This window comes from Crinia signifera, chromosome 1 (assembly GCF_055691185.1).
Source record: "Crinia signifera chromosome 1, ASM5569118v1, whole genome shotgun sequence".
Classification (NCBI taxonomy): Eukaryota; Metazoa; Chordata; class Amphibia; order Anura; family Myobatrachidae; genus Crinia; species Crinia signifera.
This window is the reverse complement of record NC_139217.1, coordinates 178,469,921-178,491,889: the sequence shown is the minus strand read 5'-3', so window position 1 is coordinate 178,491,889 and position 21,969 is coordinate 178,469,921. Positions and strand designations below refer to the sequence as shown.

Sequence of the window (21,969 nt, the reverse complement as noted above, 5' to 3'; positions counted from 1 at the left end):
TTGAGAAGGAATTTGCCTCTGATAGTGAACCAGAATAAGTCCCAGGACCAGATGATGGGACAGATGGGACTACAACTCCAGAACTCCACATAAATAAAAATAGGCTAACTGTCATGGTTGCAAAATTATGAACAGCCACCCAGACAAAATAATGCAATTTCTGCTTTTACATATTTTGTGAGACTCGGTATAACAGTGTAGGTAGATGCACACACACACACGGTTCTCACCACACAGAACTGGTCACACCTACTCCGATAATCACTAGAGACCCTTTATCATTATCAGCCCTGGCCAAGATGGCCATAAATCTGGCTTTGTAGCTCGGAAAAGAAAAATAGAGGGTTCTAAAAGATGGTGCAACAAAACTACCTAGGCATAGTCAGTTTCAAAACTGAAATGTCACCACATTTATAAACAAAAAATACATGAAGGGGGGGGGGCATGGGAACGTCCAGTGTTTCATGGTGGTCACCGACGATCGAATGATTTCTCTGGCAACGGGACATGCGAGAGGATGTGTCTTCATGACACATCCCCTTCCATGGATGTGAGGTGATAAAGTGGCGGGGGGAGGTGGCGATTCGGCAGGGGGTGCCCTCTGGGACTCGGTAAACTGCAAGCTTCGCAGCTTAACGAGTCAACCAGAATGAAGGACAATAATTATCCCCAATAGTAACCAGATGTACCCCACTTCCATTTTATAAAGAAGATATACACACATAAAGGTTTCTTTGTGTATAGATCACAAAAAGGTGGGTGTACCACAAACTCACTGAATAAAGGAAATAAAATGGTACTTGTGTATTATCAGGGTGCTCATTACGTAGTTTACGTAGTGGTGTATTCAGAATACCAATACAGCACTATGCTGGCTACGTAAACTATGTAAGTGGCTCTGGAGCCCAAAAAATACACAATGCTTTAAATCCCCAATATCCACGTCATACCCCTAGTATCCACGTTGGCGTGGAGTTGATTTTATAGTGTGGCGAGCGCAGCAAACCACCGAGTACAAAGCGTGGCGAGCGGCCACGGTTACGCATCCCCACGTGGGGTTTGCTACGCTTCGGGCTCACTTTATAAAATCAACTCCACGCCGACGTGGATACTGGGGGTATGACGTGAATAGTGGGGGTAAAATGGCTGGTCTATACTTACCCTCCTCCGGCCCGGGTATCGCGTCAATCACCTCTGACTCACCGCTGACTCACGCTGGGATCCACGGTGACTCCCCGGCAGTTGCATTCAGTCCCCCTGCTCCGGCACTCGCCACAGACGCTGTACGCAATTAGCGTTGTGCCGCGGGCAGAGCAGGGAAACCATGTGATACGCCGCCAGCCTGAATCACGTACAGCATCCGCTGCGAGTGCCGGAGGAGGGGGACTGAACGCTGCCGCCGGGGAGTGACCGTCGCTGCCTCCGGGGAGTAACCATCGCTGCCGCCGGGGAGTCATCAGGGTTCGCCGCCCGGAGGAGGGTTAGGGTATAAATCACACCACCCTGCTCCCAGTGCTGCCTCCTGTATTATGACGGCGCCGTGATAATACACAAGTACCAATGAAATTTATATAAGGTATGTTTCTTGTTTTCTTGTATGTTCACAACTTCACTGCATATTTTCCTTTGGTAGCCAATATTCCACAGTAGATGGTATGTAAGTATAGAAGTATACAGTATATTAAAAGCCATTCATAAAATCCCGAATCTTCTTGAATAAGAACTATTTCATACTATATTTACCTTGTTCAATTTATATACCCCTTACTTCAATATACATACAGATGTGTACACATATATCTTGGTTTTACTGCACCATGTATGGCACAATTTGGCACACCTTGGACTCTGCAAAAGTCACGCTTTGTGATTTTTCTAAAAATTTCCACCTCTAATTTATTAGTACATTTGTTCAAAATTGTGGTCATGTTTTACAAGGTAGAACTAATTATTCCCTAATCATAGGTGGGTATTTTAATACCTTCCATTGACAGGTCGCCGGCTGTAACGGGAGCCAATTCTTACATCATTCTAGACTAACCTTATGCTTGTCAGATCCATGAAAACTGTTAAACACCAGAGATAGAATACACCAGAGCTGCAAGTATGGAGGTATGGCGGTACGGGGTGGTACGGCGTACCGTTAAAAGAAATACTGCTGGTACCCCGTACCGCCATAACAAATCTGCCCCAAAGTGTTTAATGCGCATGCGCGCATATGTAAGTGGTGGGGGCGTGGTTTTCACCGCCCCGCCACAGCTGATTGCTTTCGGAGCGGAGGGGAGGGGAGCGCATCAGGCTTCTCTCCCTCCCCTCCCTGTGTCACTCAGACTAGGCTGTCAGGCGACAGCCAATCAGAGCTCGCGGGCCGGCAGCCAATCAGGAGCCAGCCCGCGAGATAGAGAGAGTCAGGGAAGCCAGGCAGAAGTGACGGGAGATGCGCTCCCTCCCCCTCCCCTCCCCAGGGAAGCAGAACAGCGGGGGACTGTAGGGGGGAGAGGACCTGACTGGACCGGACACAGCCAGCACTGGTGAGTTGTGCTGCTGTGGGGGCATTTATGTGTGGCACTGTGGGGGCATATTATATCTGGCACTGGGGGCATATCTGGCACTGGGGGCATATGTGTGGCACTGTGGGGGCATATATCTGGCACTGGGGGCATATGTGTGGCACTGTGGGGGCATATGTGTGGCACTGGGGGCATATGTGTGGCACCTGGGACATATCTGGCACTGGAGGCATATGTGTGGCACTGTGGGGGCATATCTGGCACTGGGGCATATGTGTGGCACTGTGGGGGCATATCTGGCACTGGGGGCATATGTGTGGCACTGTGGGGGCATATCTGGCACTGGAGGCATATGTGTGGCATTGTGGGGGCATATATCTGGCACTGGGGCACTGTGGGGGCATATCTGGCACTGTGTGGGCATATTAGTAATGGGCATCAGTTGTGCGGTGTAATGAGCATTATGGTGTGGGGAATAATGTGTAACGGCCATTATGACATGGGTCATATGTATTGGGTGTGTGATGCGTAACAGGCATTACTGTGTAAACTTTGGCCGTGTGCCTTCGGCGTGCAATATTCCAGCCACTCTTCTAGTGTCATATGACCAAGTCCCTGGTCACACCCCCTGACTACGCCCATTTTTCGGGCGCGCGGCACAGTATCCCACTAAGACCTTTTTCCTACTTGCACCACTGGAATACACATATATTATTCAATGGTCCGTAGGTCCTTATCCCGCATGAACAAATTGTTGATAGCCAACCAATTAATTTCCAATATCTGTCAGATGTGATCTGACCGGTCCTTTATGGATCGGTCAGATCACATCAGGAGATTCACACGCTATTTAACCAACTCTGAGGATATTATAAAATATTGATTGCCTACAGTCAAGCTTGACACTTAGCAACCCAGGCGAAACATTCCTTTAACTTCACCAGAAATACGTTTTGGGGAAACAAGGCAGGTAGATTGCTAGAGATTATTACCGACCGCTTAGGAAGCACCACACAATAACTACACTGAAACATCCCTCATTGGGCATTATCCTGACCAAATGCTGTGTTTGCAATGCAATTTCAGGAATAGTTTACAATGATACTAATACTAAGGTCCAAAGACACTTTTTCACAAATATTGTACTACCTCTGCTGACTCCAGATCAAGGAGAGGTGCTTGTGGGCAGAATCACAATAGATGATATCAATAATGCCATTTATCGGTTAGCCCATGGCCCAGATAGCCTATCAGGTGCCTACTATCGCATGTTACAATCCTACATAGCTCCAACTTGCTTTAATTATTGCAGGCCATAAACAAAATTAATTATCCTCTCTTTAATGAAGCATATATAACCCATATTAGGACCCCTGTTTATTATCTTATAGGCCTTTGAACGTAGCCTACAAATTATTAGCCAAAATAATGTCAACATGGCTGAAATCCTTTCTTCCTGATATTTGTTACTAACAAACAGATGGGGTTTGTACAAGGCCAACATGTTTTCAATGCAGTAAATGGCAGCAGTGGCAGCATCCCTAGACTCACATACTGTTCAGAACACGCTCTTAAGTCTTGATGACAATAAGGTATTTGACATGGTCATGTGGCCACACTTGAAAAGGGGGAATTTGAAGAATTTCTTAATTTTATCAATTATATTTAGCAAAAGGCCCTCCACTTCTTATTTGGATCATAGGACCTCATTTTTATCCAGAGAGGGGCACCTGCTAGGTATGCCCTCTATCCCCCCATTGTTAACTTAGTCCTTGATTGCCGTTATTTACTGACAACAGTGCCCCCAACCAGTCTTCTTTTCTTTGTGTATTCTTTTGACATTGTCCTCTATATATAACATTAATAAGTTTGGCTTCAATTCAGGCTTTAGCATTAACCTGGACAAATCCAATGCAATGTTGCTTTATGGAACAAACACCCGCCCACAATAGACCGATTCTACACATATCCCATAATTTGGGATTATGGTACCATGAAACATTGTGGTCTGTACAGGGATGTGAAGGGATGGTAATTCCTTCCACTTTCTTATCTTGGAAGAGACAATCTGCTTAACATGGTAGCCTTCCGACAAATTCTTCCTGCTTCATCAATTTTCCTGACAACTTTCATGTGATCTACAACCATGCTTTCCTTCTGAGACACCTACAAGACTGGTTACAAAAAAGCTAATACACTAATACATCAATGTAACAAAGTTTCCTATATGACTGATGTGGCATGCTATCTTCAATAACATGACCAAGAGACTGCAGATTCCATAAAACCGAACTAACTAACTTTTGTGGACCACTGGGAAAATATGGCACATTTTGCGCCACAGTGCAAGATGAAATCAGTACCACTCCCTACAGGGTGACCTGGAAAACGTGAACTGTGTGGGGTCCTGAGGACCGAGTTTGAGAACCAGGGCTATAGGCAAAATTCCATAGAACTCCCATCTTTGTAAATTTACCCCAATCAGTCCAAAATAGTCCAGTATAGACATCACAGAGATTATCCATCATTGAAATAGTCACTGTCCAGGTGTTATTGAAGTACCACACTATGGCCCTTATTCAGATCTGATCGCAGTACAAATTTGTTCTCAAAATGGGCAAAACCATGTGCACTGCAGGTGGGTCAGATGTAAAATGTATAGAGTGTTAGATTTGTGTGCGTTATTTTGTTTCTGTGCAGGGTAAATACTGGCTGCATTATTTTTACACTGCAATTTAGATTTCAGTTTCAACACACCCCACCCAAATCTAACTCTCTCTATACATGTTACATCTGCCCCACCTGCAGTGCACATGGTTTTGCTAATTTTGAAAACAAATTTGTACTGCAGTCAGATCTGAATAAGGGCCTATGAACCTAGCAGTATGTTTTTGGACTGCTGGTGGAAAATGGAACAGAGGAAACTAAAGACATACAAACTCCACATAGCTATTGCCCTGGTAAGAATGGCAGCTTTATGTGCAGCTTATTGTACTAGACTGTAGCTATCCATAGTTAAGGAGAGATGGGCAAACATAAATAGAATTGACAACACTGTGGGCGGGATGCAATGTGTTACGAGTCTGACGACCATACCTTGTAAATGACTGCCCCTTTATAAAAAAAAAACTGGGTTTGGCCGGTATACCCACATGTCCAACGAAATTGCAACACATAGCCATATCTCTGATATCCCTTTTACACCATACTTTCCTACCTGACCCTTTCCATGCGGGAGAAAATGCTTTGTTCCTGGACTTCCCTGGTAATGTATGATTGCCATCACATTACCTAGCTCCCCACAGGAGCTAGGTAATGTGAGAGGGTCATGGAGAGGGTCAGGATGGCAAGTATGTTTACACCCGCCTAAATAACCTGGGTTTTTGCATGAGAATGCACAAAAACTCGTGTTTGCAGATGGTGTAAATGCTCCCATTTGAAATGACCCAGGTTGTGAGACCCGGCATTTCAACGTGGCAAGTGATTAGCGTTGAGCAATTTAATAGCCAGCACTGGGAGATGCTCTAATCCAGTGGTTCCCAACCCTGGTCCTTAAGTACCCCCAACAGTGCACGTTTTCCAGGTCACTCGGCAGTTGCATTCATTGTTCAGGCACATTTGAAAAGATCCACAGGTGGAGCTAATTATAGCACTTGTGATTCTATGTGGAGACCTGCAAAACATGCACTGTTGGGGGTACTTGAGGACCAGGGTTGGGAACCACTGCTCTAATCTCCCAGCGCCATCTGAGGACCTGCCTCTGGTGATGTCACCTGCTTGGCATTATACCAGATGAGGACACCGGTGTAAAAAGGGTCACAAGCAGGGTCACACCAGGGTTGGACCCAGGTACAAAATTTTAGGTGCAAAAGGTGTATGAATGTAAAGAAGCATTTACTTAGTGTTGAGAGATTCCCGGACAGTGGTCCGTAGCTTTGACTGACCCACAACACACCCCTTGACCCGCCCCAGCCCCACCCCTTGACCTGCCTTATCATGGTTGTTTTAACCTTTGCTTCAATTCTACTTTATTTTTCACACTGTAATGCCACTTATGTCGCATGTTATGTCACCGTATTGCCCATTACACGTTATGCCACACACCATAATGCCCATTGCACGGCATGCCACACACTGTGATACACATTACGCCTCACACCATGATGCTCATTACACATTATGCCACACATTGTGATCAAAGAAGTGCTGTGGCACAGTATCACTCTAAAGCAGGGTGGGGAACCTCAGGCCCAGGGGACATATGCGGCCCCCGTAACCAGTCTGAGTGGCCCGCCCATTCGCCCTGCGGCTTTGCCGGGAGTCAAGTACATGGGAATTCTCGTAAGAGGGTGGTAGTTCTCGCAAGATTCTTCTTAACCAACCGCAGCCGGAAACTGTCAGTCCTATTCAGCGCCAGCCGCCGGAGCATGGGACGGCTGTAGCAGGACAATTTGTAAGAGAAATTTTTACATATTTCCAACGGCCCTTGGTACAATAAAGGTTCCCCACCCTGGCTCTACAGGGTTATCTTTTAGGGACCCCTGTATACCATAGGACCCTCACCTGGAACCGATTTTACCTTCAGGTGATTACAGCGGCCTACACGCTCTTCCCTGCTCCAGCGTCATGACCGGAAAAGTGCATACAGGTGTTTATCAGGTTCTCCTTCTGTACTCCGCATCACTGGCAGGTATGTGGAGTAGAGGCGCTTACCAACAGAGAGGGTAAGCAGCCGGCAGGGGGCGCAGCAGTCCGGCTGTGGTGTACTAATTGACTAACTGGCTCCAGTAACGAGAAATGGAACCTTATGTCCTCCCCATTGTAGTTAGCTGCGGTCACATGTAGGGAACAGGGTGCCGAACGGGGTCCGACAGTCGGGATCCCGACTGTCAAAACAAAGAGATAGAATAGGTGGCGAGCGTAGCGAGCCACCATGCCCGCAGCGTGGCGAGCCTGCAAGGGGCTTAGTTGCGCTCACCATGCTGTCTGGGTCCGGCCAGTCAGGATCCCGACTGTCGGACCCCTGTACCACACCCTAGGAAACATAGGTCCCAGGTGAGGGTCCTATGATTTACGGGATCCCTAAAAGATTACCCGAAGGGTCCCTTTAGAATGATACTGTGTGGACTGACCTATGGACTATTAGACCCAGGCAATACATTGATTAATTTTACAATAAATGGCTATACCCGATACTGCCTCATGGATCATTATTAGTATAGTCACTTAGGGGCAGATTTATTAAGCTTAGAGAAGAGATAAACTGGAGATAAAGCGGAGAAAAGGTAAAAGGAGATAAAGCACCAGCCAATCAACTCCCAACTGTCTTTTTCAAACACAGCTGATTGGCTGTGCTTTATCTCCTTTTACCTTTTCTCCGCTTTATCTCCAGTTTATCTCTTCTCCAAGCTTAATAAATCTGCCCCTTAATCATTTGAATATAACTGTCTATTCTACCATTTTTACTTCTCCAACTACCATTCGTTCTGCATTCCCTACACCAGGCATGTCCAAACTACGGCCCTCCAGCTGTTGTGAAACTACAAGTCCCACCATGCCTTGCCACAGTTTTGCTATTAGGGAATGCTAAGACTCTGGCAAGGCATGCTGGGGTGTGTAGTTTCACAACATCTGGAGGGCCACAGTTTGGACATGCCTGCCCTACACACATCAAGGTGAGCATTAAATATACCGCCAGTCCCACACACTGTGATGCTCATTACATAGTTTACCACACACTGTAATGGCTATTATGCCATATTAGTGCCACTTACCTACATAATTGCTAGGGGTTTCTTGCTCAATGCCAGGACCTTCATGCTTGATGCCAGGGCCTTCATGCTCGACAAGAGGAAGTTGCCAAGGGGGAGTTAAATGCTCCTTGCCACAGGGAAGTGAGATGCTTGTCGCCAAGTCATGACTTCAACTACAGTAGTTAAATAGGTTGAACATGATAGACTGATGTCTTTTTGTTACCTAAATTACTATGTAACTACTGTATGTTCATTGCCACAGGGGAGTGTGATGCCCATAGCCAAGGGGGAGTGAAATGCTCATTGCCAAGGGCGATTTTAAGAGCAGTGAGGGTGACAGTGGCAGGCAGCAGGCTGTATCAAAGCAAGTCTGCTCTATTTCAAATCTCGCGCCAGCTCGCAGTCCGGCAATCAGGCGCTACCACACCACAAAAATTGCATAAATATGTCAAATAGAAATGCAATTTTTAATATGTATTTTTTATGTGCAAATGGTTGGCCATAAATCATAAGTATTCAAATTGTATTCCTGTTTTACACATTTATGCAATTTTTGTACTTTATATATTTATGGAGAAGCTGGGGGTTATAGTGTATGGGTTCTACATGGCGTTGGCCTCACCACCTCCACTTCTCATAATAGGCCCTTGAACATTTTCAGCTCCAAACCCAATAAGCCCTAAATTCGGCCCTGGGCTCAGCGTCAGCAGAGAGTAAGTACAGATGTGTCCTCATACATCGTTGCTCATAGTGCGCTTTTTAGGCTCCTAAATAGCGAGTTCTATATATTATGGCTGTGTTAAGTCCCATACCATGTAATACACAGTTTAACCTCTAAATGCTCCACGTTAAAGCACATTCTCCCTGCTGCCATTCATGAGCAAGCTCTTCACTGGTGGTGCCCCAATCCCAAAGCTGAATTAACTTCAGGAGACAGTCCTGGCAGACAGTAGCCTTCTACATAATTAAACATCTCACCTTGAAGTTCTTGATGATTCGATAAATGGTAGATTAAGCTGCAATATTTCTAGCAGCAATATCCTTGCCTGTGATGCCATTTTTGTTATAGCAATGATGACTGCATGTGTTTTATTACAGGTACCCATGGTTAACAGGGAAAGAACAATAATATCAAGCACCACCCTCATTTTAAAGCTTCTTTTCATTCTAACTCAGTCAGCATCAGTGGGGGTTTTAGCTATGGGCTGCACGGCTGTAGCCCCCCCCTGCCCCCCTAAGTAAAGCCAGATGCAGTCTGTGAGGCTGCTCTGGCTTCATTGTGACTGGCAGTGACTTCCTATTGGAAGTAAGACCTGCCAATCACCCAACGCAGTCCCACTGGGAGGTGTTCCCTCCCTCAGAGACACCTCTACATGGGCTGCTGAGTGGACACCCATAAAAACCAAGTTCCACGCATGCGCAGTAGAACGAGAATGCACTTGACCCGAGACCCTGAGTATACCTCTGGGGCTTGCTGCAAAAGCAGCCCATAGATGCTGGGTGTCAGTGCATGCGCAGTACCGAAGAAGCTACTGTGCATGCGCCGGCCCCGTGGCAGGTACCAGGAGCACAGCGGCAGCGGGGTGGTTAGGGGGGGGAGGGGTGCTACCAGGAGCATAGCGGCAGCCCCCTCCTCTGCAGAGTTAAGAGCCGCCGCTGGTCAGCATGACAGGTGACAATGACAGTATTGAGGACAAGATTGGAGGTCACGAAGTTAACTAGAGAATTGCAGACATGATGGCAGCTGTTATTTATTTGTACTGGGCTGAAAAGTAGCAGAAAAAGTTAATTGTTATGGCAAACAGGGACTTTGCAATTAACTGCTTCTCATCCGATCACTCTTCATGACATTCTGCAGTATATGCAAATTACCATAAAAAAAACTGAAGCAGCAGACTTTGTGAAAATTAGTACAGGTTGAGTATCCCGTATCCAAAATGCTCGGGACCAGGAGAATTTTGGATAACGGATTATTCCGTATTTCGGAATATTTTAATATTTCAATGATGTATTTTGAAGTATCTTGCATTTATGCTGTATAAACACATAATATACACACAAATATATTTTATTACCACATAAAATACACACAAATATATTTTAATTGTTCAAAAAACAAGGTTTCAAAACGTGAAACAAAATGTGTGTACTATCTCAGCACTGAATTTGAATGCCAAGCAATCATTGTCTTGCACATATATAGTGCCAGTTACATATCATGTCCCCAGTGATGCTGTTACAAATGTCCCCAGTGAGTTTTTAGCAAAAAAAAAATTTTTTTTCACTTTCTGGAAAGTCCGTATTTCGGAATAATTTGGATAACGGATATTCGGATACGGGATACTTGACCTGTATTTGTATCCTTCTCAAAACATTTGGCCATGGCTACAGTTTTGGCTCTTCCAGGTGTTCTATTTGTGTGAACAAGACACATTTGAACACTTTGGGACTGAGTTGTCCACTTTTTAGAGTTTATCTAGAATGATCTAGCTCTGGGTGTGGATCATTGGATATACAGCAACTAGGTCAACACAACTAGGTCGACATGCCTGAAGGTCGAAATGGGTTAGGTTGACAGGATCATTAGGTCAACACAAGCATTAGGTCAACATGGGGAAAGTCGACAGTCAAAAGGTCGACATGGGGTTTTTCAAGTTTTTTTGCCCTGAATATCGAGTCGACATGGACACTGAAACGTAGTACCGCGTGCACAAGTCATGCTTTGGGTACGGTTCCTCGCTACTCTCGGCACACTATTTTAGTGGATGGTAGGGCATGAAATACTGCATGTTGGCACGTCGGTCCCCCATCCCCCCCCAAAAAGTGAAAAACTCCATGTCAACCTAATGCTTGTGTCAACTTAATCCACGTCGACCTAATGCTTGTAGACCTAGTGAACATATCCCCTAGCTCTACACATGTTTTCAAACTAAGCAGTCATATGCACACCAAACACATCATCATTGACTGATTGGGCAAAACTACGTGTTGCTTGTGCTTCATTTATTGGTGCATTATAAGTCAACAGTCTTTTCAGTTAAGACAGTGGTCAGGGAACTCGGTCCTCATTACCCCACACAGTGCATGTTTTGCAGGTCTCCTCACAATGGGGCAGATGTATTAAGCCTTAACAAGAGATAAATGTAAGGGTGATAAGGAGAGATAAACATCCAGCCAATCAGCTCCTTACTGACTTTTTTCAAACACAGGCTGTATCATGGCAGTTAAGATGTGATTGGCTGGTTGTTTATCTCTCCTTATTATCCTTGCATTTATCTCTTGTTAAAGCTTAATACATCTGCCCCAGAATCACAAGTGAAATAATTAACTCCACCTGCAGACCTTATAAAATGTGCCAGTGAGTAATTAGTACACCTGTGCACCTGCTGGGTTACCAGCAAAACATGCACTGTGTGGGGTAATGAGGACAGAGTTTCCTGACTACTGAGTTAAGAGATATACTGGTTTTCTTGTGATACAAGAACAATATCTTATCTCCCTTCGCTAGGTAACTGGCATTAAATAAATGCAGTAAAAAAGTTTACAATATCTTAATATACTTCACATAGTACCAAATCATTGGGCGCCATTTTTTGAGCACTATAAACAAATTCCAACATCATCATAATTTACGCTCCAAAGAAAAATAAGATCTTCTGGGTAAATGGATTTATCAGGATAAAGAGATGCAAGTAAATGAAAACATCCTCTCGGTCCAATACCAACTCAGTGAATTTTTCCCTTTTTTTTACTTTAATATTCTTTATTTCGTTTACATTTTAAACAGATTCACATACAAAAGAAGAAACAAACAAACATAGCAGATGCCATTATTGCATAGTAACAATATTACCTACTTTAAAAAAAAAAAAGAATTACATACAGTACATTAATTCATAATCCTGTGTGTCTTCACCTAGCTCGCTCCTTATACGCTGTCAATTCCTACGCTATTCATGAGACCATTCGGCAGGCGTGTTCTTATAAACGTTCACCCTATAGATATCGTTAACTATTCCCGCTGGCGAGAGTGCCGGGGTGCTCGCTATTTCTATAATTTCTTTAGGGATGGGGGGGAGGGAATTTCTTTATAAATTTATCTTATCTATTGCTCATAGTTTTGTGTCAATAAGAGAAGAGGAGAGAAAGAAAAAAAAAAAAAAAAAATTATTATTTTAAAACATACTTACAAAGTAGCTACATTTATCTCTTACGTAGTTTCTAATTTATTTGTGCTCTTAAAGTGCTTGTGCATACATAGAGAGGAATAAAAAAAAATATATATATAAATATATATAAATATATACGTATCTATAACCATGTATACCCTCTTCCCTCTTTCCCTTCTCAATTTATCGAACGGTTATTAGTTTTTTTTTCTTTTTCTTTCTCCCCTCCCTCTCCCCTTCTATCGTGTTTATATAGTGAATATTTTTATCTTTTGGTAATTTCTAATATATTTGTGCATTTTATACTACTTATATATATATATATATATATATATCGGTATTGGTGCCTTATAGCTATTTTTATAGCTTTTAATGGTGTGCCTTATAACGTGCCAACTAGTTATATAATAATAAAAAAAAAAAAAAAAAAAAAAGGAAGAGAGAAAAAAAAAAAAAAAGGATAAGGGAACACCCCCTTAAAAAACTTGATCTATCTATTTTCGTACATTACCCCTTCACTCCCCCCTCTCCGGATTTTATTGCACTCATGCACTCTCGCCCATACGGGGATCGTACATTGCCGAAGAGCACCACAGATCCCATTTTGCGTGATATCTATTCATAGCTTTACGTTCTTTATACATAAATTTCTCATGTCTGTGCACTTCATTGACTAGCGCTCTCCACTTCATTAATTCAGGGATTTTATCTGAGAACCAGACCCGAGCTATTATTACCTTAGCCAGCGTACAGAGACACACAATGCAGGCGTATGTATCCTTGGAGCATAGATCATACATCCCGGCTCCAAGTATACAGACCCTAGAGCCAAACTGTACCCCGGTAGGGGCTATACATTCAATATCTTGACAAACCCTCCTCCAGAACAATTGTATCTCTGGGCATTCCCAGAGTAAATGCCAAAACCCTGCCTGTCCTGCCTTGCATCTTGGGCATCTGTCATTTGTTCTTAGTTGGTGCTTATGCATCCTTGCCGGAGACCAGTAGACCCTATGCAGGATAAAGAAATAGATTTGTTGGTACCTAATATTTGCGGTAGCATTTTTTATCGAGGCCTTTGCTTGATTCCACTGTTCTGTTGTAAGGGGGCCTAGATCTTGTTCCCATTTCTCTTTCAAATGGCATAATTGTTCCTCGTGGCATTTCCCGTTCAGGTTAGCATAGAGATATGACACTTGGCCTTTATTGCGTAAATTACCCAGAACCACCTTTATTGGGGATGAGTAGACTTCAAGTGTTAACCCCCCAAATTGTGCGGTAATGGCATGTCGCAGCTGTAAATATCTATAGAATTCTTTGCTCAGGATGTCCCATTCACATTGGAGCTGTTCGAATGTCTTAAAAATGCCCTCATTATAAAGTTGTCCTATATTATTAATCCCCCTGCTTTTCCATGTATTGTCTTTAGAGATTTTCTTGAGCTCGGGATATTTATTGTTATACCAAAGTGGCGAGTCGGCTTCCGTACCTCTGCAGTTATATATCGCATGTACTTGCCTCCATACTAAGATGGCTTGGCGAATTACTGGTGGGAGTTTATTTATTTTTTCCCCAGATAAAAGTAGTTGTAGGGGTGGATCTGTCCAGGAACATTGTTCCTCTAGAAAGACCTGCAAAATGTGGTCGCAGTTGGAAATCCAACCACTCAGGTATGCCAGTTGTGAAGCTAAATAGTAACTTCTAAAATCTGGGAGAGACAGGCCTCCCTGCTCCTTTGATCTACACAAAGTTTTTAAAGCCACCCGAGGAGGACTGTTCTTCCAGACGAAAGAAGTAACTATGGAATCAATAGCTGAGAAGACCCTTTTTGGCACATATACTGGTGAATTCTGCCATACGTACAGATATTTTGGTTGAAATATCATTTTTATCATATTTATACGACCAGTAACTGTTATAGGAAGTTTCTTCCAGATATTGGATCTGTTCTTAAATTCCTCCGTTATTGGGTCTACATTAAGTGATATATAATCTTTAACACTCGGGGACACCCATATCCCAAGATATTCAAATTTTAGGGTCCATTTCAACTGGCAGCTATTTTGATGATCTATGGGAATTAAACCTGACATAGGTAATATATTAGATTTTTCCCAGTTTATTTTCAATCCTGAGTACAGTGAATTTTTCCCTTAATGTTTTTTGACTATCGGGCAGTAGCATATGGATGAGTATTTTCACCAACTGATCATCTGATCATTTAATATTTGACAGCCTTGTGCCTAGATAACAAGAAAAAAACAGAGCCATAGAGTACTAAGCTTAGCCGGGTCCCATTTTTCTCTTAACTATAGTCTTGTAGTTAGGGGAGTAAAAACTTCCCATTGCAGTAAATAGAACTAGTCCGGTAAGTACAGGCAATGGTAAAGTCACTGCCTTTTATATTCAAATGAACATACAATGTTTTTAACATGATTTAATCCTGGTAAGACACAGCAGGTTTACTCTAAATGAGATCTTTCCTTGCTGGACAGGATGCATGGATTAGGCTGCCAGACAGACAAAAGGAACTGTTGCTTTCAGACCGATTTGATTGTGTGGAAAACAACATTAAAAAAGGTCAAACTATGAAGAAACTGCCCTGAATTGAACACCTACAGTAATAGATCTATTATTTTTACTTCTACCAGAATTCCTTTTTCATATTATCCTGAGCTTCTAATTTTAAAATACCTTCTAAAAAAAAAAAAAAAAAAAAAAGAATGGCTAGTCTTATTCCCAACCTAACATCTGTATCCCTTAAGAGATGACTTTTGAATTTGAAAATTGTTTTGACAACTAATTTTAATTGCATAACAAGCAGTTCAGCACATCCAGTGCCCAACTAATAGCACACAGCTGCCAGTTATATAAGCAATCAGCCAACTGGGGATCAGTTTCAGTTCAGAGCTCCTCGTCCCTTCTACTGTATGACCATATTCTAATGGAAGCTGGCCATGCAGTCATTTGACAGAACATGAATTAATAGATACCCTTGTTGTATAGATTCAACACTCTAATATTCTAGACACATTGGGGCAGATGTATTAAGCCTGGTGAAGAGATAAAGTGGAGATAAAGTGTAAGGAGATAACACACCAGCCAATCAGCAGTGTTTGAAATATGACAGTTGGAAGTTGATTGGTTGGTGCGTTATCTCCTTCCACTTTTTCTCCAGTTTATCTCTTCGTCAGGCTTACTACATCTGCCCCATTGTCCTGATGAGGTAACTTTTCCATGGTAGTAGTGCCCATATATTTATCAAGAATTATGTTTACCAAGAATTTACTCATGTGAATTGTCAGTGTTCACCTGACCATGTGGAGCATGGTAGTACCTGTTAGAATGTTTAGAATTAGGGTGTGCAGTCCAGGTCACTCCCTATTTATTCTGTACATGTGTGCACACTAAGGAGGGTATTCAATCACCCTCAGCGAGATGGCTGCAGGGGCCTTATTCAATGCGTCTTCCCTGACAGCATTGAACAGGGGATCTCGTAAAACGAGCCCGACTTCACAAGCAGTCGGGCTCGGTCTGATGGAAAGTGACAAGCTCCCAGCTGCAGCTCGCCTCTTCCCGGCCGCAGCTAGCGGCCGCGCCCCCCTCTCGTCCTGTGGCAGGCTTGATATTGAATCCCGCCTTAAGTCGGAGACTCTTTCAGCTTGGACTAGAACCCTTTTCAATTGGATGTTTTTAATTAGTGTAGGGTGCCTTGTATTTGCAAACTACATATGGGTATATAGTGTATGAATGGTAAGCCCTGGATACATTTAAATCAGGGGTAGCCAACTCCAGTTCCCGAGAGCGACCAACAGTTAATGTTTTCCAGATCTTCTCACAGAATCACAAGAGAAGTAATTCGCTCCACCTGTGGATCTTTGAAAAAGTGTCAGCGACTAATGAGTGCACCTTTGCAGCAGCTAGGTTGTCTGGAAAATGTGAACTATTGGTAGCTCTCGAGGACTGGAGTTGGCTACCACTGATTTATATAATATGTAAGTATTAGAAATGGGTTCTGGGCATATGGACATGGGCATAGGGAGGGTGGTCTCAGTGGATGGTGAGGTCTAGACATCAAAAGCCTAAGAACGCTGTGCGGCTGCTGCCGGCACCCTAACTCAGAGCCAGAGCCCACCGGCCAATGACGTAAGCTATGCAGCCGCGTACAGTGCAAAGCTCTTCGGACACAGTTTCCTGCCACAGCTGTGCTGAGTCAGACTGCAGTGACTTGTCAGTCTCACCCCCAGCTTCTCCTGTTCGGCACCGCTGACTGATCCTCCTGTAGTGATGGCTTCATGTATGCTCCAAGTTTCTCCCAGTGACTCCATCTCCGCTCCACTATCCCCATTAAACACCACTCTATCCAGGCAGAAGCAATCTATTACCAATTAAACTGTGCATGTGAGCATCATAGTGCCAGGGTCTGTGATCAGCAGCTCTGGTCTGTTTGGTAGCAGAGGCTCCAAGTATGCTGCATGCTACTGCCAGTGTATCGATATTCTCCACTCCACTTCCCGCACCCAGCTATGGCTGATGCCTCTGACAAGCATAGTACACCAAGAGCAGCCATACCCCTTGTAAGAAGTGCAGGGACAGCATTCCCACAGAGTTCCTGCTGTTTGCCTTCATGGTGCAGGTATGTCCCAGGTCCTGACAGCTCTACATACATCCAACAATGCCATGTACATACATGTAGCAATGAGGCAGGCAAATCATGATTGTCCCAAGTGAGGCTTGCCATGCTGAGACAGGCTTCGGTGTAAATTGATGCAGCTGGGGGCTGAGGAAGGTAATGGAGGGCATTGTATTTTTTCCCCGTGGAGGTCAATGTCTTTTTCCCTATCAGGGACAATGTGTGCATGTTTGTGTTTATAGGAGGGGGGAGCCATGACATGACCTTGCTCCAGGTGCCATGGCTCCACACTTGCCTCTGCATGGGGCACCCTGGTTTGGTGTGGATTTGTGCTGCGAGGCATCATTATTGTAACTGAATATAGGTGCTAAACACATTGCTGTTCTTGCAAGTGAACAAGTCATAAACAACTAATACAGACTTGTATCCATTCCATGACCCAAGCTTAAGGCAACGTGTGGTCAGATTCCTATTACTGATCATTAATTACTAGGATTCTTCTGTATTCATCAAAGCATAATTTAGCACTATACGGAATATGAGATGTATTAACAGAAAATAATTTGATGCTTACAACAGAAATGGCAAAAATGAAAATGTACTTTATAGATACACCACAGGTTGTAGTTACAATAAAACAGTTAGATTGGTTTAGATCAAGTCACCACTTCGAAACATCCTGGTCCCCCAAGGGGAAAAATAGTCAGTATTTTGTTTCTGACTCACCGCTGTTACTTGTATTTGGCCAATTTGTAGGTAGAAATTAAAACAGTCTCACAAAGTTTTGCATGTACAAGTCATCATATTTTACAGTAACAAGACATTTAAGTTATTTCATAAGCCGTTTCCGTTTCTTCAGAAGTGAGTCTCGCAGAGCAATCTGAGGGAACAAAGACAGTTTGCTTATTCTCTAATGCCTATGTGAACGCACATTTCTCTACTGCACTCTGTAATCATTACCTGTTTATCTCTGAAGGAACGCTTGTTTTTGGAACGAATATTCTGGCTATACCGCATCATCATGAAGTTTTTATTCTTTTTCTTCTCCTTGTTGGTGGAGCTGGCATGGGGATTGAGTTTTGTTCTTTTCCTCACAAACTCTTTACGGTCTGTCCTGCCAGCCTATTCCAAGAGAAATATTGTTAGAAAGTAATCTATAAGCCATGCCTTCCAATCAAAAACTGAGTTTTTAAAGGCTTGAGACAAAACATTATATGCGGCAATGTTTTGTAAGGTAGAAAGCATACCACCACCTTGTCTACCTTTCTCACTATCTGCCCTTGATTTTGCCACCTATCTCACATGCTACAAGGCAAAGAATGATGTGGTGTGGCGCAACCCTCTTAAAGGATGTTTTACAATTTTTTTATTTTTAAAAAAGTGTTTATTTAATGCAGAAGAACAATAAAATGACAAAAAATGATGACAATCAATGACAATAACTTGCATGTGATGGATGCAATGCTTTAGCACTGAATTCTGGGTGAGCAGCAATGAAAAAAACATGTGAGAATCTCACCATGTGAGTGCACCGCGGTGGGCTATGCTTTGGACCAAAGACTGCGGCACCACCGCAGTGAGCTTCCGATGGATAAACGTCCACAATGGATAAAGTGCAAGGTGGGCTACGTCCACAATGGATAAAGTGCAAGGTGCATCCACAATAAAGTTCTTCCAGTGTGAAAGTTCAATAGTGCAGAGGCATATGTTGTAGCAGCAACGCGTTTCGGAGAACCTTCTGTCTCCCTTTTCAAGCTGAATATTCAACTCCAATATTCTGAATATTCAGCTTGAAAAGGGAGACAGAAGGTTCTCCGAAACGTGTTGCCTCTACAACATATGCCTCTGCCCTATTGAACTTTCACACTGGAAGCACTTTACTGTGGATGCACCTTGCACTTTATCCATTGGGGACACTACATCGGAAGCTCACTGTGGTGGTGCCGCATTCTTTGGGTCCAAAGCATAGCCCACTGCGGTGCACTCACATCGTGAGATACCCACATGTTTTTTTCATTGCTGCTCACCCAGAATTCAGTGCTAAAGCATTGCATCCATCACATGCAAGTTATTGTCATTGATTGTCATAATTTTTTGTCATTTTATTGTACTTCTGCAGAAAATAAACACTTTTTTTAAAAATAAAAAATTGTTTGGTAAAACATCCTTTAAGAGGGTTGCGCCACACCACATAATTCTTTGCCTTGTAGCATGTCCATTGGGGGACGGTGTACCCCTTCTCCTCATGTTGTGGTGGGCCGCACCCATATAATTTATTGCGCTCACTTATCCACATAATCCGTTTTTTTCCACCTATCTCACATGCAAAATTGACTTCATAAGGCAGGACATCACATCCCAACAGGCCATCAAAAACCTGCCTCCTCCTATCCTTAACCACCCTTCCCCCTCCTTTTCACCAAAAACGCATTTCTCCGCCTTTGTTTTAACTCTGCGGCTTCGTCAGTTTCAGTAAATGAGGAAGCCGCCGAATACAAAGGCGGAGAAATGCATTGTTTGAGCTATTTGGACTGGTCCCTGCTGGCAATATCAAGTGCCCAGTTCTCTTACAGTGTGGCAGCTATTCTTCCAAACACTTGTCCGGAACGAAGTCCCGGTAATTCAAGGAGAGACTGCTGTGAACATCACCCAGGTAATTAATAATTAAGGGTTTGAGGACAAAAGCACTATATACTAAATACTGGAGAGGAGTGTCTTGGTTGCAGGACTGGTAAATATACTGGACAATCATTCCTTTACCTCATTAAGAGGATTTTCTTGCATATTCCAGCAAAGCCTTTAACAAAGGCACCATTAAGCCTCACAAATAAATTGCCAGTTATACATGTTATATGTTGAGAGTCTTGTATGTCCCCACTCCCTGTTTTTTCCTTTTTTATCCAGATATATTTTATTGTGATTTTTTATATGAAGTGCACTTCTTGACAGTATATCTCTAACAAAATATATTTTAATAAATGTATATATTATAGTAATTTAAGTGATTGTTCATTGACCCAAGCAATACAGCGCCTCTTAAAGTGACAAAGACCCTGGTCTAGGCACTTCTATTCTTTTATAAATAAAGCCCTTAGTAAGTAATTGCAAAGAAGCTGTACTGGATTTCAGTTCCATAAAAAAAATTTTTTTATGGAAAGTAAATCAAAAAATTGCCAGTCAACACAACTACAGTGCAACATCGCACGTCACTTAAAGTAATAAACACGGAAAGACAACGCATATGCAACGGTCAGTTATTTTATTCTACAGCAGGGAAGCCTCAAGCCAATCCCACACAGAGATGTGAACAATATCCGTCTTCCGTGTGGTACTGCCAGCATACATGTAGATTGACATCGTACATAAGAGGCTATAGTCAGTGGAACGCAGTCCGTTGAGGGTTGGAACGCATCCCTGCACCGCTGAGTATACAGCGTGGTATTTCCGGCTGCTGGACCGCATAATATGAAGCGTTTCCTGGATAAGGAACGCACCGCCATCTTTGAGCCGTCACTCGCACTGACCAGTGCTGAGCGCGGCAACTTCCGGCATTTGGAATGCATATAGTGACGCACTTCCTGTGCGTGAAACGCACCATTATTTTGATTCCACACGGAACCCGGATATTGAACGCCGATTAGCGGCAGCTGTATTGTATGTTTTAGAAATTGCAAGGGGTATATATATGCCCGCTTGGGGACTTTTATACACGCTTCTGAAGAAGGAAGATAGTACTTCCGAAACGCGTTAAGCGTGTCCCGCTTTTTCGCCTGTGCATTGATCCTGGAGCAGCGGCATCTACATCGGTGAAGGACCCTGGACTGAGCCCCCCTTGATTCCGGACCAAGGGACCCTGAACAGGACTTCCTTCCGAATACCATCACTGTGTATGCTGTAATGCCCTGGATACTTTGTTACACGCCTTTTTATCTGCAACACTTGTGAGTGTATGAAAATGTATTAAATTGTTTTTACTTTAAATGATCTGCACCATGTCTCTCCCTATTGTGTTTCCCATTTATATTCAATAGGAGAGAAATTCCCTTGTGGAAAATTGGAATTATTTACGTTCCCCTGATTGTGTGGGATACTGAGAATTGATACCTGGTTTTGTATAAATCCTCTTATTGTATTTATACTATATCACACCTGAGGTCTATCACCCTTTTTTCATAGTTACTATCTGAGCGCCACCTGGCAGTTCCACTTCTCCTTTCTTGTACAATTGTCTATATTGAGTAGTTAGAGGTGTATCTACTCTGTGGTTCTGTACGGTAGCTGCACTGTGGTTTAATTGCGCATTCACATTGCTTAACTACTGCATGTCCATTTGTTACTCAACATCTCATTTAGCTAAGTGAACGCAGCAACTATGTTTACTTTTAGAGAGACTAGAAATTTACTAGTCAAAAATACCTTCTCTCTATCAGAAGGGAATATCAATATAATTGACGAAAGTTTAACTGGTGTCTTTCATAAACTAGAAAAAGCGATGTTAAAAGAAAATCGCATTTGGTGGGAGGTTGCTACATTGGAGCATTATACAACTACCAATGTCATTCCCAAGGGTCTCAAGGTTATAAAAATCCCTTCCTTTGAAACTCCTACAGAAGAGTTCAATAAGGAATGGAATGCTATCCTTGATAGCTGCGCCATGAGACTGATGGGTTTAATCATTACAGAGCGTACCAAAACCTTGAAAGAACTAGACGTAGAAATAAAAACGCTACAAAATCTAATATTACCCTTTAAAGAACAAAATGACTTTCTGGAATATGAAAAATCCCTGATTCTAAAAATTGAAAAGAATACAAAAGAATTAAGAGATAAAAAAACCAGAAAATACCAAAGAGACACCAGTAAAAGTGTTATTATTATTGATGCCCCGCAAACAACAGTTCCAA

The 21,969-nt window shown here is 43.0% G+C and overlaps 1 protein-coding gene across 1 annotated transcript in view; it reads right to left on the bottom strand.

The window, feature by feature from the left end:
* Positions 1-17,647: 17,647 nt before the first annotated feature.
* Positions 17,648-21,969, bottom strand: part of SDAD1 (SDA1 domain containing 1) — a 40,547-nt gene continuing 36,225 nt past the window's right edge. Inside the window, exons 21-22 of the mRNA XM_083178294.1 lie at positions 18,026-18,187; positions 17,648-17,945 (exon numbers count right to left, since the gene is read on the bottom strand). Of these exons, the coding sequence (XP_083034420.1) occupies positions 17,895-17,945; positions 18,026-18,187 (213 nt within the window). The 3' untranslated portion in view covers positions 17,648-17,894. The remainder of the gene's footprint in view (positions 17,946-18,025; positions 18,188-21,969) is intronic.